The sequence below is a fragment of the Borostomias antarcticus genome (assembly GCF_949987555.1).
Source record: "Borostomias antarcticus genome assembly, chromosome: 31".
Classification (NCBI taxonomy): domain Eukaryota; kingdom Metazoa; phylum Chordata; class Actinopteri; order Stomiiformes; family Stomiidae; genus Borostomias; species Borostomias antarcticus.
The window spans coordinates 1,927,481-1,947,152 of NC_140264.1; the positions used below are offsets into that span (position 1 = coordinate 1,927,481).

Here is a 19,672-nt window from a genome sequence, read left to right on the forward strand (position 1 = left end):
CACGGTCACGGCTCTTCTCTGTCCTGGCCCCGCAGTGGTGGAATGAACTGCCCACTGATGTCAGGACAGCGGAGTCGCTGCCCATCTTTTGTCGCAGGCTCAAAACTCATCTCTTCAAGATGTACTACAACAATCCTCCCTCCTAAGCACTTATTGTATTGTATTGTATTGTATTGCACTGTACTTTAGATTGCTATTCTTGCACTTTGCCTTCAGCACTAGATTATGCTCTTAGTCACTTGTTTTAGAAAGAAGATGCACTTGTGAGTTCTGGCAAGTAGTAGTACATTGGCTTTTCCTACGTTAAATGCAATTATTGTTAGTCGCTTTGGATAAAAGCGTCTGCTAAATGACTGTAATGTAAAATGTAATGATATATGACAATATAAACAATATAATATAAATAATATACTAGTTTAAACGATAGGCAGTTATAGCCTAGACTACAGCTATAGTCTAGAGATAGATAGCCTACTATAGATAGATATCTTCATAATACTTAAATTACATACAGATGGAGAAAAAAGATGTGTTAGTTAATGTCCGGATATAATTGGCAATAACGAGTGATCTTTACTCATGGCGTCTGTCAATTTTGTATGGATCCACATCTCTGATCAAACTTATTTTTTCTTCGTATCGTGATGAAGCCATACTGCGCTCAGCGAAACTAGCTGGTTCCCCGTCTTCAAAGCTACTTCCGAGGTTTACGAATAAGGTCTAATGCTACGTTCCATTTGTATCGGAGCTCAGGATTTGTTGCCCGGAACGACATCCCATCCCAGTTGAATGCGTTCCAGAAACAAAATGCAAAAACCCCACTTTCGCCCCATCCTTGTAGTTCTAGGCAAGTTAGCTACTGGTAGCCACTGTTAGCAATACCAGTTGATAACAACGAACTATGCTATTTTGCACATATGACTTAACAGACATCACGTCTTGACCGGACGTCACTTACTGAGATACTGTAGATAGATGTTTGTAATAATTAAATCACACCCAGATGGAGAAAAAATAATAATTTGAAAACAAGGTAATAATCCGTTATTTGTATAGCACCTTTCATACAGATAGATGCAGCTCACAGGGCTTTACAACAGAGAATTTACATGCAGTGCTTCATATAAAAATAGACATAAGGTACTCATCTAATGTCGTGCTGTGTATCTGTACTGTGCATAGCCTGCAGTGCTTCATATAAAAATAGACATAAGGTACTCATCTAATGTCGTGCTGTGTATCTGTACTGTGCATAGCCTTCATAGAATGTGTGAAATTTAATAATGCAATGATCAGGTTTGTCTTAATTTGTAGACTATAGGAGAAATACACTGTGAGCCAAGCCTGCTAAATCTGCTCAATGGTACATGTTTTAATTAGATTAATCATGGTACATGTTTTAATTAGATTGGATTAATTGTGGTACATCTTTTAGTTACATTAGATTAATGATGGTAGTACGTTTTAATTAGATGATCACATTTTTGTCTCCTGCTTATGGATATGCATGTTTTACCAAATATTTCACTTCACTTGTTTATATAAAATTTCATATTAGAGTTCAGAGTTCCAAAGTTAAAGTCAAAGTCCCAATGATTGTCACACACCCGACCTGAGGGTGGTGAAATTAGTTCTCCGCATTTGACCCATCCCCTGGGGGAGCGGTGAGCAGCAGCAGTGCCGCGCTCGGGAATCATTTGGTGATTTAGCCCCCCCCTTGATGCTGAGTGCCAAGCAGGGAGCCAATGGGTACCATTTTTTTTAAATAGTCTTTGGTATGACTCAGCCGGGGATCGAAATCACGACCTCCCAGTCTCAGGGCGGACACTCTAACCACAAGGCCCCTGAGCTGGTTCTAACTGCATTTATATGCATTGCAATGCAACGAAATGGGACTGTAAAAAATGGTTTCAAAATATTGTTAAACAGAATGTTTTCATTGTCATCCTTTAGCAGAGATAGAGCCACTAACATTTAGATTTAAATGTGCGCAGTAAGTACAGATGTTTTTAAAAAATTGTCACATGCAAGGTAAATGTGTTACTGAATCCCAAAACATACTGTCAGTAATGCGAGATATCTTCCTCTTGATGGCTGACATCATGGCGTCGGAGCAAAGGGCGTACATGTCCGCTCCGCTGAGCTGGGGAGGACAACGCTCCACTACATCCTGGAGACTGACACTGGGGTCCATCTTAAACCTGAACACACACCCACAATGTACTCTACTGACTCAATCTAAAACCTGAATAAAGACCCACAATGTACACTACTGGGGTCCATCTAAAACCTGAACACATACCCACAATGTATTCTAGCCTGGACATACCTTACACACAGTAACAAAATGTTAAAGTTGAGTTGATCACTCTCACAGAAATTAAGGCTGCTTAAAGGAATAGTAAAGGGAAAATGATTGTTTATCCCTGTTTTAGGGTTACTTGTGATCATATACAATGATTGAGATCAAAACGTTGACAAAACTAGCATTTTCGAGAAAGTTGATAATTGCTCTACCACCGTTTTGGTCATACCATGGATGTGGATGGGCATCTTGAAAAATCATTCAAAAACATGTTAAACTCAAGATTTCAAAGACAAGAAACTCACCTAGGTGTTAGTTGGTGTTCTGGCATATAATTCGCCATAAAGTAAGATTCTAGTTCATCTGGAAAGGCTTTTAAAAAATATTTAGCATCGAAATATTTAGTCGCAGCACATACGTGTGTAAACTTCCGCTTTAACTGATTCCAATATTGCGCAATGCCTTGATCTCGCGGTAGGCAATGTCCGTAGCTTCCTTATTTGAAAAGCTAGCCGCAACAACAAGACAGGCTCGTGCGAAGTATTTGTTTGGGATCTCTACAATGACACGCTATTGTGCCGTTGCCAATTGTGGCAAAATCCGTTCATCTGTAACTTGTCATAGACTTCCCTACAACGATCCCGCAAGATTGAAGTGGTGGCTAGAATGTCTTTACTTGGACGTAAACACACCCGTGGATATTCTTCGGGTCTTAGATCACCGTGTGTGCGCTTTGCATTTTGAGGACAAATGTTATAAGCCTAGGCTTTTCTCGAAGAAATCTCCCAAAAGGGTCTTCCTCAAACGTGATGCTGTTCCGACTTTACATAGAGGAACAACAGAAGACGAACGAGTGGAAGAACTTGAGGTAAGTTCTTATTGCCAGCTGTGTGTGTGTGTGCGCGCCCGTGTGTGTGTGTGTTGAAGCATAATAATAATAATCCCTTTGCTAAGACTAACTTTAGAAAAATAGAATTGTAAGAAGTGGTCTTACAGCATGAAATTATCAAAACTAGATTTATTCGCTCTGACATAAATACTAGTGGTAAAAGCAGGACTCACTTTCAACAGGCAAGGAGTCAGACTCATGGACCGAAAGGTTTGCCATGTCAGCTGTTAGCAACAGGTCCCACTCGGTACAGCACAAACTTTCCTCTTCGGTGGGCATCTGTCAGCAATGTTTGCAAGCACACCACCAAACACCCGTGGTTCGTGGAATAGCGACAGCTTCATCGACCGTCTCTGGCTCTGCGGTTCGGCGAGCCTCCATCTCTTCCATTTGCTGTAGTTCCTCCTCACTATATTCAGGCTCGAAACGATAAGTGCTGCCGTCAAAGTCTAATTCCTTGTGATCAAATTCATACTCTTCTAGATCAACCATTTTGATAAGCGTTTTCTGAACTGTAGCCTAGGGCTTCCTTGTCTGTGAGCTAAAGAGTAGCGTGAGCAGTGAGCAAACTAGCTAGCCTAGCTAACATAAACAATAGCTACCATAAGTAGAATCACCTCTGCGGATTGATCTACACATCTACAACGGTCGCATCAATACAAGTCAATGGATTTCATAAAATGATCAATAAAACCCTACAGGATTTATACTTTGCGGCGAATTTGATGTCAGAACGCCAACGGACACCAATTACACCCTCGGTGAGCTTCTTGTCTTTGAAATCGAGGGTTTAACATGTTTTTGAATGATTTTTCAAGATGTCCATCCACATCCATTGTATGACCAAAAGGGTGGTAGAGCAATTATCAACTTTCTCAAAAATGATAGTTTTGTCAACGTTTTGATCTGAATCATTGTATATGATCACAAGTAACCCTAAAATGGGGCTAAACATGCATTTTCCCTTTACTATTCCTTTAACGTCTAACACAAACCACCACGAATGACCATAAGAACTACAGCAACTTAAAACACATAATACACACTCTCACATGCAGACACACACTCTTATCACAGGTTTTAAAGTCTAATTAAATCACTGAAATCATTTGCTACAAAAGAATAGCACGGTATACCTGGCCGGTCAACTTACTTTCTGACGATGGCTTTCAGGACCTGTAGCTGAGAGTCTCTGTCCTCGTTGATTCCAACATAAACCATTTTATCAAACCTGGAATCAGAGCAGTAAGCATAACAGTAAACAACACAGTAGAACGGACATGAGAAGATTAGGAACAATAATAATCAGTGTTAGATACATGCTTGGAGACAAACCTAGACATGAATAAATGTATCTTTGTATCTTTAAATGTATCATGAATATCTTTCTCTGCACCCCCCCCCCCCCCCCACCTCTCCATCTATCTATGTAGACCTATAATAGTTTAGTTTCTCACCTGCCAGGCCTCAGCAGTGATTGGTCAAGCAGGTCTGGGCGGTTGGTTGCTCCAATCACAAACACGTCCCTGGACGAGTGGAGCCCATCAAGCTCAGCAAGGAGCTGAGACACAACCCTGGAGAGACAAGCCTGCAGTTTAATATGAGACACAACCCTGGAGAGACAACCCTGGAGAGACAAACCTGCAGTTAAATATGAGATAGATATATGAGAGAGATTATGATTGTTCCTAATCTTCTCATGTCCGTTCTACTGTGTTGTTTACTGTCATGCTTACTGCTCTGATTCCATGTTTGATAAGCTGGTCTATCTTACTGCTCTGATGGAGAGACAACCCCGGAGACAAGCTTGCAATTTAATATGAGACACAAACCAGTAGAGACAAGCCTACAGTTGAATATGAGAGACAACCCTGGAGAGACAACCCTGGAGACAAGCTTGCAGTTTAATATGAGACACAACCCTGGAGAGACAAGCCTGCAGTTTAATATGAGACACAACCCCGGAGAGACAAGCCTGCAGTTTAATATGAGACACAAGCCTAGAGAGACAAGCCTGTAGAGACAAGCCTGCAGTTTAATATGAGACACAACCCTGGAGAGACAAGCCTGCAGTTTAATATAAGACAAGCCTGTAGAGACAAGCCTGCAGTTTAATATGAGACACAACCCTGGAGAGACAAGCCTGCTGTTTAATATGAGAAACAACCCTGGAGACAAGCCGGTTCACTTTATCTGGCCAGCAGCAATTCAAAACAAAGTACACATTTAAATAAAAATGTACAGCATTTATTTTTATCTACTGTAACACTGCATTTAAATGTACAGTTGGTTAATTTGTATCTAATGTAACTGTATTTCAATGTACAGTAGGTTAATTGTATCTATTGTAACACTGCATTTTAATGTGTAGTTAAAGAATGAACATGGTGATTCAATATAACACTTTCCAGATATCTTTAGGCAACAACAAAACAAATGTTTAACTATTTCAGAATTCATCCATACAAATTATTTTTAAACATGTTTTTATAGATCTGAATCTGCCACTCAAAAAGTTCACTCACTCAAAACTGAGCGTTATTCATAACTGATTGACAGTTCTCTGAGCAAATGACCAACTGGAGTCATTATAATTGACAGGCGTGTGCCCCGTAACCATAGCTACCACTGCTCCAAGCTAGACAGCACAAGAGCTAGATCGCTGCTATCTATCTAGTCTACCTGCTAACCAGAAGACAGATCATTTGCACTGTGAAACCGACATAAAATCCGCATTGTTCACCAGTCTAACGTTATTTATCTTAGTACAGATGTGAGAACAAAAGAATGTAACTTGACCCGCGGTATTCTTACAGGCGCTTTACGGCATTCCGCACCACCGCTCGCACGCCCATAGGGGCGCAGTAATACCACTCATTGACCCATTGCTGTAGCTCATCTCGCACATTAGATGAGCCTACCGTTCTCAAACTCCTTGTTCTCTGTCTGGTTGTAATTTAATTATTACGAACAAAGCCTATCTATTTATAGTTTCTATCTCTGTAACTGTCGCCGGGTCTATATCTGTTAACTGTCGGGACAAGTAGAAGTTTAATACAGTAGGCTAACTGAGTGTTCTCATATGGAACATGGCATCAGGACGAGTAAGATGGCTAACGGAGATGACCAGAGATGTGTTTGAAATGGTTCACTCACTCCCTATTCCCTATGTAGTGCTACCATGGATGTATTGAGTGCGACTCATAACGAACTACATGGGGAATGATTTAACAGTTTTGGGACACTACATGGAATGTCACTGCATGAGATATTCATGACTCAAACAAGCAGACGCGCCGATCACTGATGGCAGCAGGTTGAAATATCAGGTAGTATTCAGGTTCCATGTTTAGTTGAATGATAAATCCCATAAAAATGGTTGGAATTCTAATGATGTGCAAGTGTGATTTTGTCAACTTTAGTGCTGTCTGCTAATAGCAGGCTGTGAAGCTGCACGATAAGACCGTGATAGCAAGTTAGCTCACGACAGCAGATTCCATAATATTAACGGTAGCTGTCAGTGGCTAAAAGAAGATAGCTAACTTTACAACGATGATTCCTGTAGCTATTTTGATTTTGATGCTATTAGTTCAACTTCTGTTTCTCGGGCAGGAATGGAGACAAACTCGCATTAGCAGCAAAGCAGCTACAGGAATCTTAAATTAGCTAACTGCTTTAGCCACTGATAGCTACCGTCTTCTTCACTTCTCCTTCGGTAAAACATGACACCGTTGTATTGTGCTATTGTGGAGGGCTTAGGCAGAAGCAGGAAGAGAAACCCGTCCTTAAATCAAAAAAAATATGGAATGGTAGTGAATGGCGTGAGAAGCTATTGTAAGCTAGACTGCAACGTAAACAACTGTACCAGTTAGCTAACAACTATGTGAACTCAAACTCCTTGTTCTCTGTCTGGTTGTAATTTTAATTATTACGAACAAAGCCTTTCTATCTATAGTATCTATCTCTGTAACTGTCGTCGGGTCTGTATCTGTAAACTCATATGGAACAAGGTATCGGGACAAGTAGAGGTTTAATACAGTAGGCTAACTAGCTAGCTAGCAGAGTGTTCTCATATGGAACATGGCATCAGGACGAGTAAGCTAGCTAACGGGGCTGACTAGAGATGTGTTTGAAATGGTTCACTCACTCCCTATTCCCTATGTAGTGTTACCCATAGTGAACTACATAGGGAATAATTGCTTCGGATATTCAAGGAATGTACACACCACTTAGCTAGCAACTACGTGGACACAGGTTGATCTACTATACGGAATTGGACCGAGGAGTGTTCTCATATGGAACTAGGCTAACACAGTTGTTTCAAGACCAGTAGTAACGTTTGTGGTTTCATTTTTGTCCTTCTCTTGGCTATTCTTGTTGGGGTGAATTGACCAGCTGTTTCAAATCGCCGGACGAGATGCCCGCTTCTATGACTGGATCTACACAGCAAACAAGCATAACAGTGCGTCATGAAGTCCGACGACTTGCTACATTAAGGCTGTTTCAGACGAGGAGCGATATCCGCGGATTGCAATTCATTTTCAATGAGAGAGGCGAGCGGACAATTTGGGAGCCGCGGACAATCTGGGGCGGAGTGGCTGAATCTGAAATTGTCGCGCGCGTGCTCGTTTCGTGCACACGCCCCCCGGCGATAAGAGCTGAATTGTAGTCAGCTTTCCCCGCTGCTCGCAGGACGCGTGCGTCCCCCGCTGATCCGAGCGAGAACACAGGCGGAATATCGCTCCCCGTCTGAAACGGCCTTTAGGCTACCTCCTGGAATACCCCACTTAAGGTCTTTCATATTGAAATTCTCTTGATGGTCTGGGGAGTTGCGAGACGTGTTAAGGGAGTGCATCAGTCATGATCCTTGACAGTAGGCTACCAGCCTGTGCTTCGCTCAGCACAAAGTTGGATGAATGGATGGACTTACTGGAATCCTTGAAAAATTTTATTGCGCTCTAAAATCATAAAAGCATAAATGTAAGAATGCAGCAACAGAAGTAGTCTAGATGAGATGGTGGTTTAAATGAATGGCAACACGTAGCCTAGAGGAAAACATAAATTGAGACAATTGGTGATAATGCTGATAATCTACAGTAGCTAGGGCCTACCTCTGGCTGAGTTCATGGTTACAACCATTCATCTCTTACACATGGGCCTATACAATACTTGCACAATCTACTTTGGACGTTAAATCCATCCATCTATCAATCAAACTAGCGAATTCAATCCAACACCTGTGGAATAGCCGGTCATGGCAAAGCACCCGCTAACGTAGGCTACCCTCCTCCCTCACGATCCAGGGCTAGGAAACCGGTCCATCCAGTTTATTTGAATATAAAAGAATTTGGGGGGGGGGGGGGGTTCGCTGGCGAGTGGCGAGCTAGTCAGATGGCGCATGCATGTGTGGACATTGTAGGCCTGTTCTCTAAAACCTAAAGAATAAAAGTAGGCTACGTTCAACATTCATTGGAGTGGTCCAGTTGGATAGGCTAGTCTAATCTAAATAAATTGAGGACCTGTATTTTCAGTGTTTGCTGGTAGCGAAAGCCACAGACAGACAGGGAGGAAATCTATTCGTTTCATTGTTTCATTGTTTGTGCTCTGTATGCACAAGATAGTTAATGTAGATGATGTAATTGGTCATTTTAAATGGGCCTACTTTATCTTTTGATGCCTTTTTGAACGGACTGCATCGATCAATGCAATGACTCTTAACATGTTTTTCAGTTTTACCCTTTTCATCGATAAAACATCACTTTTACAACCATGTCTCATTGATTGGGAAGGCATTTAGAGCTGCGGTCTATTAGCCTGCTTATTCGGACTCAGAGGATGGCATAACTGTTTATTGAGAAACAATTGATAGGCAGGCTGGGCTATATAAAGAAATACCACAATGCATGTACAGATATATTACATTATGGTTAGGCTATAGCCTACACTTTATGGTAGACTGCCCTCTCGCTCGCTAAGCAGGCTTCATTGTGGCTGTTTTGTTCATCGCAGAAGCCTATAGCCTAAAGACCTTTTTTATATAGGCCTAGAAGGAATCAGAATATGTGGAAATTTAATTTTAGCCTATTTTAATACAATTCAAATTCTGCTTAGAGGGAATTATTTTCAACGGACATTATGACCTGAGCATAATTAATAATTATCTAAGTTAATATAGGCCTATGAGAACGCAACGCTTTTTACGGTAGGCTAGGCCTATGCGTCTTGTGATTGTACTGTAGCCTAGGCTACAACTTAAGGCTTATTAGGCCCTATTGAATTCCTTTTATAGTCTACTAGGCTACTCATTATTATCGAATTATCTAGTTGATATATGAATAAAACAATAAGCCGTTTTAATGGCTATGGGCTACTAGTTGTAGCTATACACGAGTTGATGCGCTCTGCTCTTACGCACGGTTGAGGCGGCAGCTCAAATACACTTCGCACATATCCTCTGCACCTTGGCAGTGCAACTGCCACAGCTATGGTGCACTTCATGCATTGGTAGACAGTTCTGTTCTTGCTGCAGCTTGTCTTCACCATGCAGGTATTTTGGTGGGGGTATTCTTCTGTGGACACTGCGAGGGGCGCCGCTGGTGGCTGTTTGGACGCCAGAGCGCGCAGCTCTTCAGCCAACCGGAGGATGTCGCGTCTGGGGAGGCTCTGCGTCTCTCCACCAGTCTCCAGCGAGTCCAAGCTCCCCCAATGAATAATACTTATTTATAATAGCCTACATAGCGCGAAACTGTGCATATAATAGGCTGTAGCCAGCGCGAAACTGCGCATTCCCTATAGCCGTTCATTGAACGGCTGGCGGCCGCTATAAATAAATAAAAACATACACGATATTTTCTTATTTGAATGATCTTGAATATATATATATTCAAGATCATTCAAATAACAAAATAGTGTGTATATTGTGCATGTGAACGCACTCACTGTCAAACCTGCCGCTATCTATGCACAAGATAGTTAATGTCCGGATATGATTGGCAATGAGTGATCTTTACTCATGGCGACTATGTAAATTTTGTATGGATCCACAAGTCGATCAAGCTTATTTTTTCTTTGTATCGTGCTGAAGCCATATAGCCTACTGCGCTCAGACTTGGCTACATTAGCTGGTGCCCCGTCTTCAAATTTACTTCCGGGGTTTACGAGTAGCCTACCAGTTGAATGCGTTCCAGAAACAAAACGCAAAACCCCCACGTTCACCACATCTTTACTAACAAATATATTTACAATACTGTTATTTTATTTAACGCATTTGACCTAACAGCCACCACGTCTTGCCCCGACGTCAGTTACCGAGATAGATAGGCTACTGTAGGCCTAGATATAGGTGTTCGTAATAATTAAATTACATCCAGATGGAGAAAACATGTGTTTGAGAACAAGGTAATAATAACAATTAAACGTTATTTGTATAGCACCTTTCATACAGATAAATTCAGCTCAAAGTGCTTTACAACAGAGCATTTAAATTAAAGAATGTGACATTTAATGATGCTTCATTCGTAGACTATAGGAGAAAAACACTGAGCCCAGCCTGCTAAATCTACTCAAAGACACCACCTGGCGGTGGTGCATCACTAAAACGAAATAACGCCTGTCTGAAATCCCACGAGATTTCCAATGGGATTTCCCTGCCAAATACCCCGAAGGTGAAATGCTGCAGCATGTGACATTTCTAACTTCCCACATCTGTAGGTGTCCAACAAAGCCAGTTGAACACTGAAACGTTACTGTTCTGGGTTCAACATCTGTCAGTTGTGGTGACATAAAGGAATCGAGCGGAATACCAATGCAATAACTGATTATTAGTTCGATCAATAAATCAGTATAGCTGATTTCATATAGCCTACAAAGGCAACACAATACGTTTTACAGAAAGGGTCAGGAGATGTAGCCTACTGATCCTACTAATACAGTATGTGGCAGACTGCATGTGTAGCGCAGCGATTCAACATAATCGATGAGTTTGGAGAGACAGAGGGCTGTGCACCAAGACTCCGTGAGCGCACAAGAGGTCAAGGGGTAGGCTATAGCCTACTCCGGAGTCCGGAGACGTAACAGGTCATGCAGTCAATAGATCTTGTTTTGAATGTTATTGTATTGCCCTCTGGTTATAACAGAATATCGCTACTGGAGCTGTTTAATCCAAAAATGTGCAATGCTTCCTGCAGTTGGGTCGGATTGAGGTGCTGGGATGATCAACATTCCGTGGAGCAGATGTCACTGCAGTGATGATTGCGCCAGTAATGATGGACGACATCAATGAATCACAAATACGTTATGGAATGCGGCAGCAGCCATTTAGTGAATGAATGAGAATATACCCAAAACACAGGCAGGAACAGGAACCCACGGCTACCTAGGTAACTAACAATAACATTCCTGCCGTTAGGCTTACACAACTTTCAGAATGTTTTACAGAATTACAATTCTTTGGTGTTGTAAATTATTAAAGGAAAATAATAACTTGACTTAATATCTTCACCTCCACCAACAACAAAATGTCATAATTTTAGCACAATAGCCTCTATAGCCTATGCGTAGCACAACGCTGCAATACAAGACCTTAGGACAAACGATTCAGTACACAGGTGTGTTTGATCAAGTTAAGATCCTATTGTGAGAATAGGCTATGTTTTCTAGAATAAATACATGACAAAAAAAGCATGGGTACTGTAGGCCTACGTCTTTATTTTCCGAGGTAATTGTTGCATACAACATGACATAAAATGAAGACATAGGCTAGGCTACTTTCTCATAAAACAGGGGGGTGTTGTAACATATCTATAATAATATCATTAGGTGACATTGGCTGCAACCTGCCCTCCAAGACCTGCACACCTCCAGAGCCCTGAAGCGCGGGACCTGGACCTCCAGAGTCCCAGTATTGGAAATGTAGTGATCGGGCTACAAGAAAAGGGGTCAAATTATAAAAGTGATTAGTAATAGCATAAATTAGAACAATAAGCTAATTAGCAGTAAGTCTACATTATATCGAATGAAGTTTGAGCAAGAGATAACAATCGGGAGATTCTTGGGGAGACAAACTGACTTCTAACCAAATTTGACTTTGTAACATTGCCTATTGGCCTAAGGTTATACAACACAGCACACTCACTACAGTTCTGGTAGGCTATCGCTTCAGAAACCTACAGCACAGTCTGCACCTGATTAATTCTGTTTAATGCCAGGGAAGGGTACAGTGAGTATGGTGCGCTGTGTTTCTGCCATTGCACAGGCTACGTTACCAGAAGGAAATGCATTAAGAACTAGCATGCTAGGATAACTAACACAGCTAGCTAACGTACCAAACATTAGGCTAGCTAACGTCAACATGCTGGATAAAGACAGATAGCTAGCTGGATCAGACAGCTTTTTTAAAGCCTCTGGAAACTCAAATCCACAAAAGTCTTCTAAGTATGTAATTTAGTGTATTATGTACATAATAAACAACATGTAAAAGTATTAGCAATTACTTTCTATCAAAATTCAAAATATTCTCATTTAAGTTTTTGTAACATTCCTGACAGTGGGTTTGAAATGGGCGTTGTTTAATTCGTTTAATGTGACGTCATTATATCCGAGATCCAATCATTAAAAAATGCACGTTAGTAAGTCCTACCTCCCCGCTAAATCTGCCTCGTCGACAGCAAATTTGCAGTTAGCTAACATATTTGATCCAGCGTAGTATCTTTGTCTATTTTTATCTATCCATCTACCGGTATCTATTTTTATCTATCCTCTGTCCCCCCACCCTGTGCACCATCATGATTGTTTGTGCTGTCCCTGGGTGGTCATCGGTGAGATTGACAAGTCATTCTTTAGTTTTCCAACTGTGTTGGATTTAGAGAAATAGTGGACCGCATTTTTGGAGAGCCGTGGTGGAGCAGTCCGGAAACATACCTTCATATGCTGCGCTCATTCATTAAATTCTGCCAGAAAGCCATGGGTTTTCCAACGGCTATGTCTTGTAGCTGGAGCAGTAGCCTCTCTCCCTCAACTTCAGCCTCTCCCCGATGCCCAGAGCCTAGAGATCGATCATGTAAGTTACTTGCTAATGATAAAGTTTAAGTAAATGTTCCACGTTTATTGTTAACCTCACCTTTTTCTAAAGAAATCTAACATTGTTAGCTTGCCAACTCAGTGCTTTGTAGCTGCTTAGCAGCCTAATAATGTTAGCGCTAGCTAGTATGGTTAGAACTAGCTGTGGCTAACTAATTCTACTAATGGATAGAAAAGCATTTTGGAACTCACCATTTAGTGATCGATTAAAATGAATTATTTGGAGATGGCAGGGCTTCTACTGTATTTCTGCATCCTCTGAGAATTGAGTATCTGACGGCTCAAACATACGGCTGGACATTTAGTTGCTGTGCATAGTGCTTTGCTAGTTTTTATGAGATTGTTTGTCATTGGTGGATCAAAATGTCAATCAAATCCTGATCTGACACGCCCACACATTCCTGAGAAATGGTCTAGAGAGCAAAATGAGCCGTTTTTGAACACTTTTTTCGAAGGGTTCTGAACGTTTATTTTAACTCAGATTTTTGTGGATGCTTAAAGAGACACTAACATTTGATATCATATATGCATTTTTACTATTTCAAGCCAAGTTTCCAGAGGCTTTAAAACTGTTGCCAATTACAGCTAACATTATTTTATCTAACACGTTCATTTATCTAACACGTTCATTAAACGTTCATTTATCTAACATTAGCTTGGTTGGCTAGGCTACTAATCAGACATGGAGATCCTGGTAAAAACTTCCCAATTTGTATGACGACCACAAATACAGTTATAAAACATATGTAGGCTACAAATTATATTAAAATTAGAGGTGGGCACCATTGAGACTGCAACTATTCAATTATTCTCAAGATGAGGAGAAAGGGTTCAGAGCTGCCTTACCGTGTTGGATAGATGGTGAAACGGCGCATAGACGGCAGGTGCGCGAGCCAGACAGATTTCTGTTGGGGGCGGGTGCAGGGGAGTGGAGGCTGGTTTTTCAAACTTTAGGGTGATGTAATGGGTGATGTCAACAATGTGAAAAACGTCACGGATTTGGAGCATTTTCAACCCGAGTGAAATTGGACTGAAAATGTTAAGCTTCCAGTTTCTCCAAAACAACAAAACTGATATATTTAATGTTTTATTGTGTTTCTTCAATGTCCTCTTGTGAAAATAGCACTTACAAACTCAAAAAAGTGAACATGACCATGTTATACCTTTAAGCCTTTAATGTTCCTCTTGTATACTGCTGCATGGGGACAATAAAGCACTGCCTCCCTATCTACAGATGTGGGAACATAAGAATGTAACTTGACCCGCGGTATTCTAACAGGCGCTTTACGTCATTCCGCACCACCGCTCGCCTGCCCATAGGGGCGCAGTAATACCACTCATTGACCCATTGCTGTAGCTCATCTCGCACATTAGATGAGCCTACCGTTCTCAAACTCCTTGTTCTCTGTCTGGTTGTAATTTAATTATTACGAACAAAGCCTATCTATTTATAGTTTCTATCTCTGTAACTGTCGCCGGGTCTATATCTGTTAACTGTCGGGACAAGTAGAAGTTTAATACATTAGGCTGAGTGTTCTCATATGGAACATGGCATCAGGACGAGTAAGATGGCTAACGGAGATGACCAGAGATGTGTTTGAAATGGTTCACTCACTCCCTCCCTATTACCATGGATGTATTGAGTGCGACTAATAGTGAACTACATGGGGAATTATTTAACAGTTTTGGGACACTGCATGGAATATAACTGCGTAAGATATTCATGACTCAAACAAGCAGACGCGCCGATCACTGATGGCAGCAGGTTGAAATATCAGGTAGTATTCAGGTTCCATGTTTAGTTGAATGATAAATCCCATATAAATGGTTGGAATTCTAATGATGTGCAAGTGTGATTTTGTCAACTTTAGTGCTGTCTGCTAGCTACCGTCTTCTTCACTTCTCCTTCGGTAAAACATGACACCGTTGTGTTGTGGTATTGTGGAGGGCTTAGGCAGAAGCAGGAAGAGAAACTACTTTTGCCCCATATAACTAAAATAATGGTCTCATAAGCATTTTTTGATTGTAAAATTGTGTTCACTTGTTTTAGTTTGCAAACATATGCAATTTTCTTAGCATATCTACTGGCTACATGATAACATAGGTTTCAAGTTTCGTGCGAGCAAGTCGTCAGGGAGAAATGACAGGAGACCGTGGCGGGGCTTAGAACCAGAGGGGTGCGCGAGTGACATTTGGGCAGAATGAACAGGTGAAATGAAAGCTCTTGAAGAGATCTTTCTAATGCTATTGGTCAGCTTTGTATGTAGTTTTAATGTGAAAGATACATCTTGAATGCAGTCAAGACAAATTATTTTGCCTCTTAACTTTTGTCAAACCCCCTGGTTCCAGTCAATTGGATTATAGGCTATAGGTAGCCTACAATGACGTTACCTTATGAACACAAATAGCTTAACCTATAGGCCTACATAAAAACAATAGCCTAAAACCATGTTTATTTAGAATGTATTTTCTTTCATTGATAGCATGCCAATAGTTAGGGTGAGGAACGACGCGCGGTCTCTTTAGCCCTGAGACCATCAGGCAGGCAGCTAAGGAGGTCGTTGGCTATATATATTATTATGATATTATGTCTAATAATACATTCGTTGAAAGTACACAGGCTGATCTACTATACGGAATTGGACCGAGGAGTGTTCTCATATGGAACTAGGCTGCACACGCCCGCCCGCGACAAGAGCTGAATTGTAGTCAGCTTTCCCCGCTGCTCGCTGATCCGAGCGAGAACGCAGGCGGAATGTCGCTCCCCGTCTGAAACGGCCTTGACTCCTGGAATCCCAAGGTCTTTCATATTGAAATTCTCTTGATGGTCTGGGAAGTTGCGAGAGGTGTTAAGGGAGTGCATCAGTCGTGATCATTGACAGTAGGCTACCAGCCTGCGCTGCGCTCAGCACAAAGTTGGATGAATGGATGGACTTATTGGAATCGTGGAAAATGTTTATTGCGCTCTAAAATCATGAAAGCATAAATGTAAAAATGCAGCAACAGAAGTAGTCTAGATGAGATGGTGGTTTAAATGAATGGCAACACATAAATTGAGACATAAATTGAGACTGGTGATAATGCTGATAATCTACAGTAGGGCCTACCTCTGGCTGAGTTCATGGTTACAGCCATTCATCTCTTACACATGGGCCTATACAATACTTGCACAATCTACTTTGGACGTTAAATCCATCTATCAATCAAACTAGCGAATTCAATGGCCGGTCATGGCAAAGCACCCGCTAACGCAGGCTACCCCCCTCCCCACGATCCAGGGCTAGGAAACCGGTTCATCCAGTTTATTTGAATATAAAAGAATTTGGGGGGGTGGGGGGGGGGTTACAATAGTCTAGTCCAGGTTCGCTGGCGAGTGACGAGCTAGTCAGATGGCGCATGCATGTGTGGACATTGTAGGCCGATTCTGTGAAACCTAAAGAATAAAAGTAGGCTACGTTCAACATTCATTGGAGTGGTCCAGTTGGATAGGCTGAAGATTTAAAGATGTAATTGGTCATTTTAAATGGGCCTACTTTATCTTTTGATGCCTATTTGAACGGACTGCATCGATCAATGCAATGACTCTCCATGTTTTTAAGTTTTACCCTTTTCATCAATAAAACATCATTTTTACAACCATGTCTCATTGATTGGGAAGGCATTTAGAGCTGCCGGTCTATTAGCCTACATTCGGACTCAGAGGATGACATAACTGTTTATTGAGAAACAATTGCAGGATGGCCTATATAAAGAAATACCACAATGCATGTAGTCTAGATATATTACATGGCTATAGCCTACACTTTATGGTAGACTGCCCTCTCGCTCGCTAAGCAGGCTACATTGTGGCTGTTTTGTTCATCGCAGAAGCCTATAGCCTAGGCTACACATTAACAAAATGTTTTTTTTTATATAGACCTAGAAGGAATCAGAATATGTGGAAATTTAATTTTAGCCTATTTTAATACAATTCAAATTCTGCTTAGAGGGAATTATTTTCGACGGACATTATGACCTGAGCATAATTAATAATTATCTAAGTTAATATAGGCCTATGAGAACGCTTTTTACGATAGACTAGGCCTATGCGTCTTGTGATTGTTCTGTAGCCTAGGCTACAACTTAAGGCTTATTTGGCCCTATTGAATTAATTTATGCCTACTAGGCTACTCATTATTATCGAATTATCTAGTTGATATATGAATAAAACAATAAGCCGTTTTATTGGCTATGGGCTACTAGTTGTAGCTATACACGAGTTGATGCGCTCTGCTCTTACGCACGGTGGAGGCGGCAGCTCAAATACACTTCGCACATATCCTCTGCTATAGCCTCTCACAGACAGCTAGGTGCACTTCATGCATTGGTAGACAGTTCGGCAGCTTGTCTTCACCATGCAGGTATTTTGGTGGGGGTATTCTTCTGTGGACACTGCGAGGGGCGCAGCCGGAGCCAGAGCGCGCAGCTCTTCAGCCAACTGGAGATGTCGCGTCTGGGGAGGCTCTGCGTCTCTCCACCAGTCCCCAGCGAGTCCAAGCTCCCCCAATGAATAATACTTATTTATAATAGCCTACGTAGCGCGAAACTGTGCATATAATAGGCTGTAGCCAGCGCGAAACTGCGCATTCCCTATAGCCGTTCATGGAACGACTGGCGGCCGGTATAAATAAATAAAAACATACACAATATTTTCTTATTTGAATGATCTTGAATATATATATATTCAAGATCATTCAAATAACAAAATATTGTGTATATTGTGCATGTGAAGGCACTCACTGTCAAACCTGCCGCTATCTATGCACAAGATAGTTAATGTCCGGATATGATTGGCAATGAGTGATCTTTACTCATGGCGACTATGTCAATTTTGTATGGATCCACAAGTCGATCAAGCTTATTTTTTCTTTGTATCGTGCTGAAGCCATATAGCCTACTGCGCTCAGACTTGGCTACATTAGCTGGTGCCCCGTCTTCAAATTTACTTCCGGGGTTTACGAGTAGCCTACCAGTTGAATGCGTTCCAGAAACAAAACGCAAAACCCCCACGTTCACCACATCTTTACTAACAAATATATTTACAATACTGTTATTTTATGCATTTGACCTAACAGCCACCACGTCTTGACCCGACGTCAGTTACCGAGATAGATAGGCTACTGTAGGCCTAGATATATTATAGGTGTTCGTAATAATTAAATTACATCCAGATGGAGAAAACATGTGTTTGAGAACAAGGTAATAATAACAATTAAACGTTATTTGTATAGCACCTTTCATACAGATACATGCAGCTCAAAGTGCTTTACAACAGAGCATTTAAATTAAAGAATGTGAAACTTAATGATGCTTCATTCGTAGACTATAGGAGAAAAACAGAGCCCAGCCTGCTAAATCTACTCAAAGACGCCACCTGGCGATGGTGCATCACTAAAACGAAATAACACCCGTCTGAAATCCCACGAGATTTCCAACGGGATTTCCCTGCCAAATACCGCGACGTGAAATGCTGCAGCATGTGACATTTCTAACTTCCCACATCTGTACCTATAAAGAAACCACCCAGCTCACCTGTCTACCTGTATAAAAAAAAAAAAAACACCAGCTCACCTGTCCATGACCCCTCCCGAGTCTCCGCTGCGCCCTCTGCTGGGGGCTAGAGAGTCCAGCTCATCGAAGAAGATGACGCAGGGGGCTGCAGAGCGAGCTCTGGAAAACACTGAGACAGAGGATTACAGATTATTACATAATAATAATAATAATAATAATAATACAGAGGATTAGATATTATTACATAATAATATGGATATGGATTCGCCCTTTCCTCACTGATGAAACGGCGTAGATACTCATCCAGGCCCTGGTCATCTCCCGCCTGGACTACTGCAACTCCCTCCTCGCTGGGGCCCCGGCGTCAGCCATTAAACCGCTGGAACTTGTCCAGAAAGCTGCTGCTCGCCTGTTTTCAACCACCCCAAGTTCTCCCACAAAACTTCCCTTCTCCGTTCCCTACACTGGCTCCCTGTTATTCACATCCAGTTTAAAACTCTGGCGCTAGCCTACAGGGCACAGGGCCTACAGGGCCTCCGAGGCCCCTGCAGTCGATCGACACGGTCACGGCTCTTCTCTGTCCTGGCCCCGCAGTGGTGGAATGAACTGCCCACTGATGTCAGGACAGCAGAGTCGCTGCCCATCTTTTGTCGCAGGCTCAAAACTCATCTCTTCAAGAAGTACTACAACAATCCTTCTTCTTCCGGCTTTCGTTCAGAGCAGACGCTTTTGTTGCTTGCTCCTGCTCTTGTATTTTTCTATCTCCTCTTACTTTGTAGTTCTTCTTTTTTCTGTGTATTTTCGAATCTAAACATGGAATTGATAAGCTGGTCTCTCAACGCAATCGACAA

General features: G+C 41.7%; 1 protein-coding gene across 1 annotated transcript in view; it reads right to left on the reverse strand.

Moving 5' to 3' along the window:
* The window catches only part of pex6 (peroxisomal biogenesis factor 6), a gene marked incomplete at its 5' end in the record, with an annotated part of 99,811 nt that overhangs the window by 34,648 nt on the left and 45,491 nt on the right, over nucleotides 1–19,672 (reverse strand). The window contains 4 exons of the mRNA XM_084460246.1: nucleotides 2,062–2,201; nucleotides 4,348–4,425; nucleotides 4,652–4,768; nucleotides 18,882–18,990. Of these exons, the coding sequence (XP_084316372.1) occupies nucleotides 2,062–2,201; nucleotides 4,348–4,425; nucleotides 4,652–4,768; nucleotides 18,882–18,990 (444 nt within the window). The remainder of the gene's footprint in view (nucleotides 1–2,061; nucleotides 2,202–4,347; nucleotides 4,426–4,651; nucleotides 4,769–18,881; nucleotides 18,991–19,672) is intronic.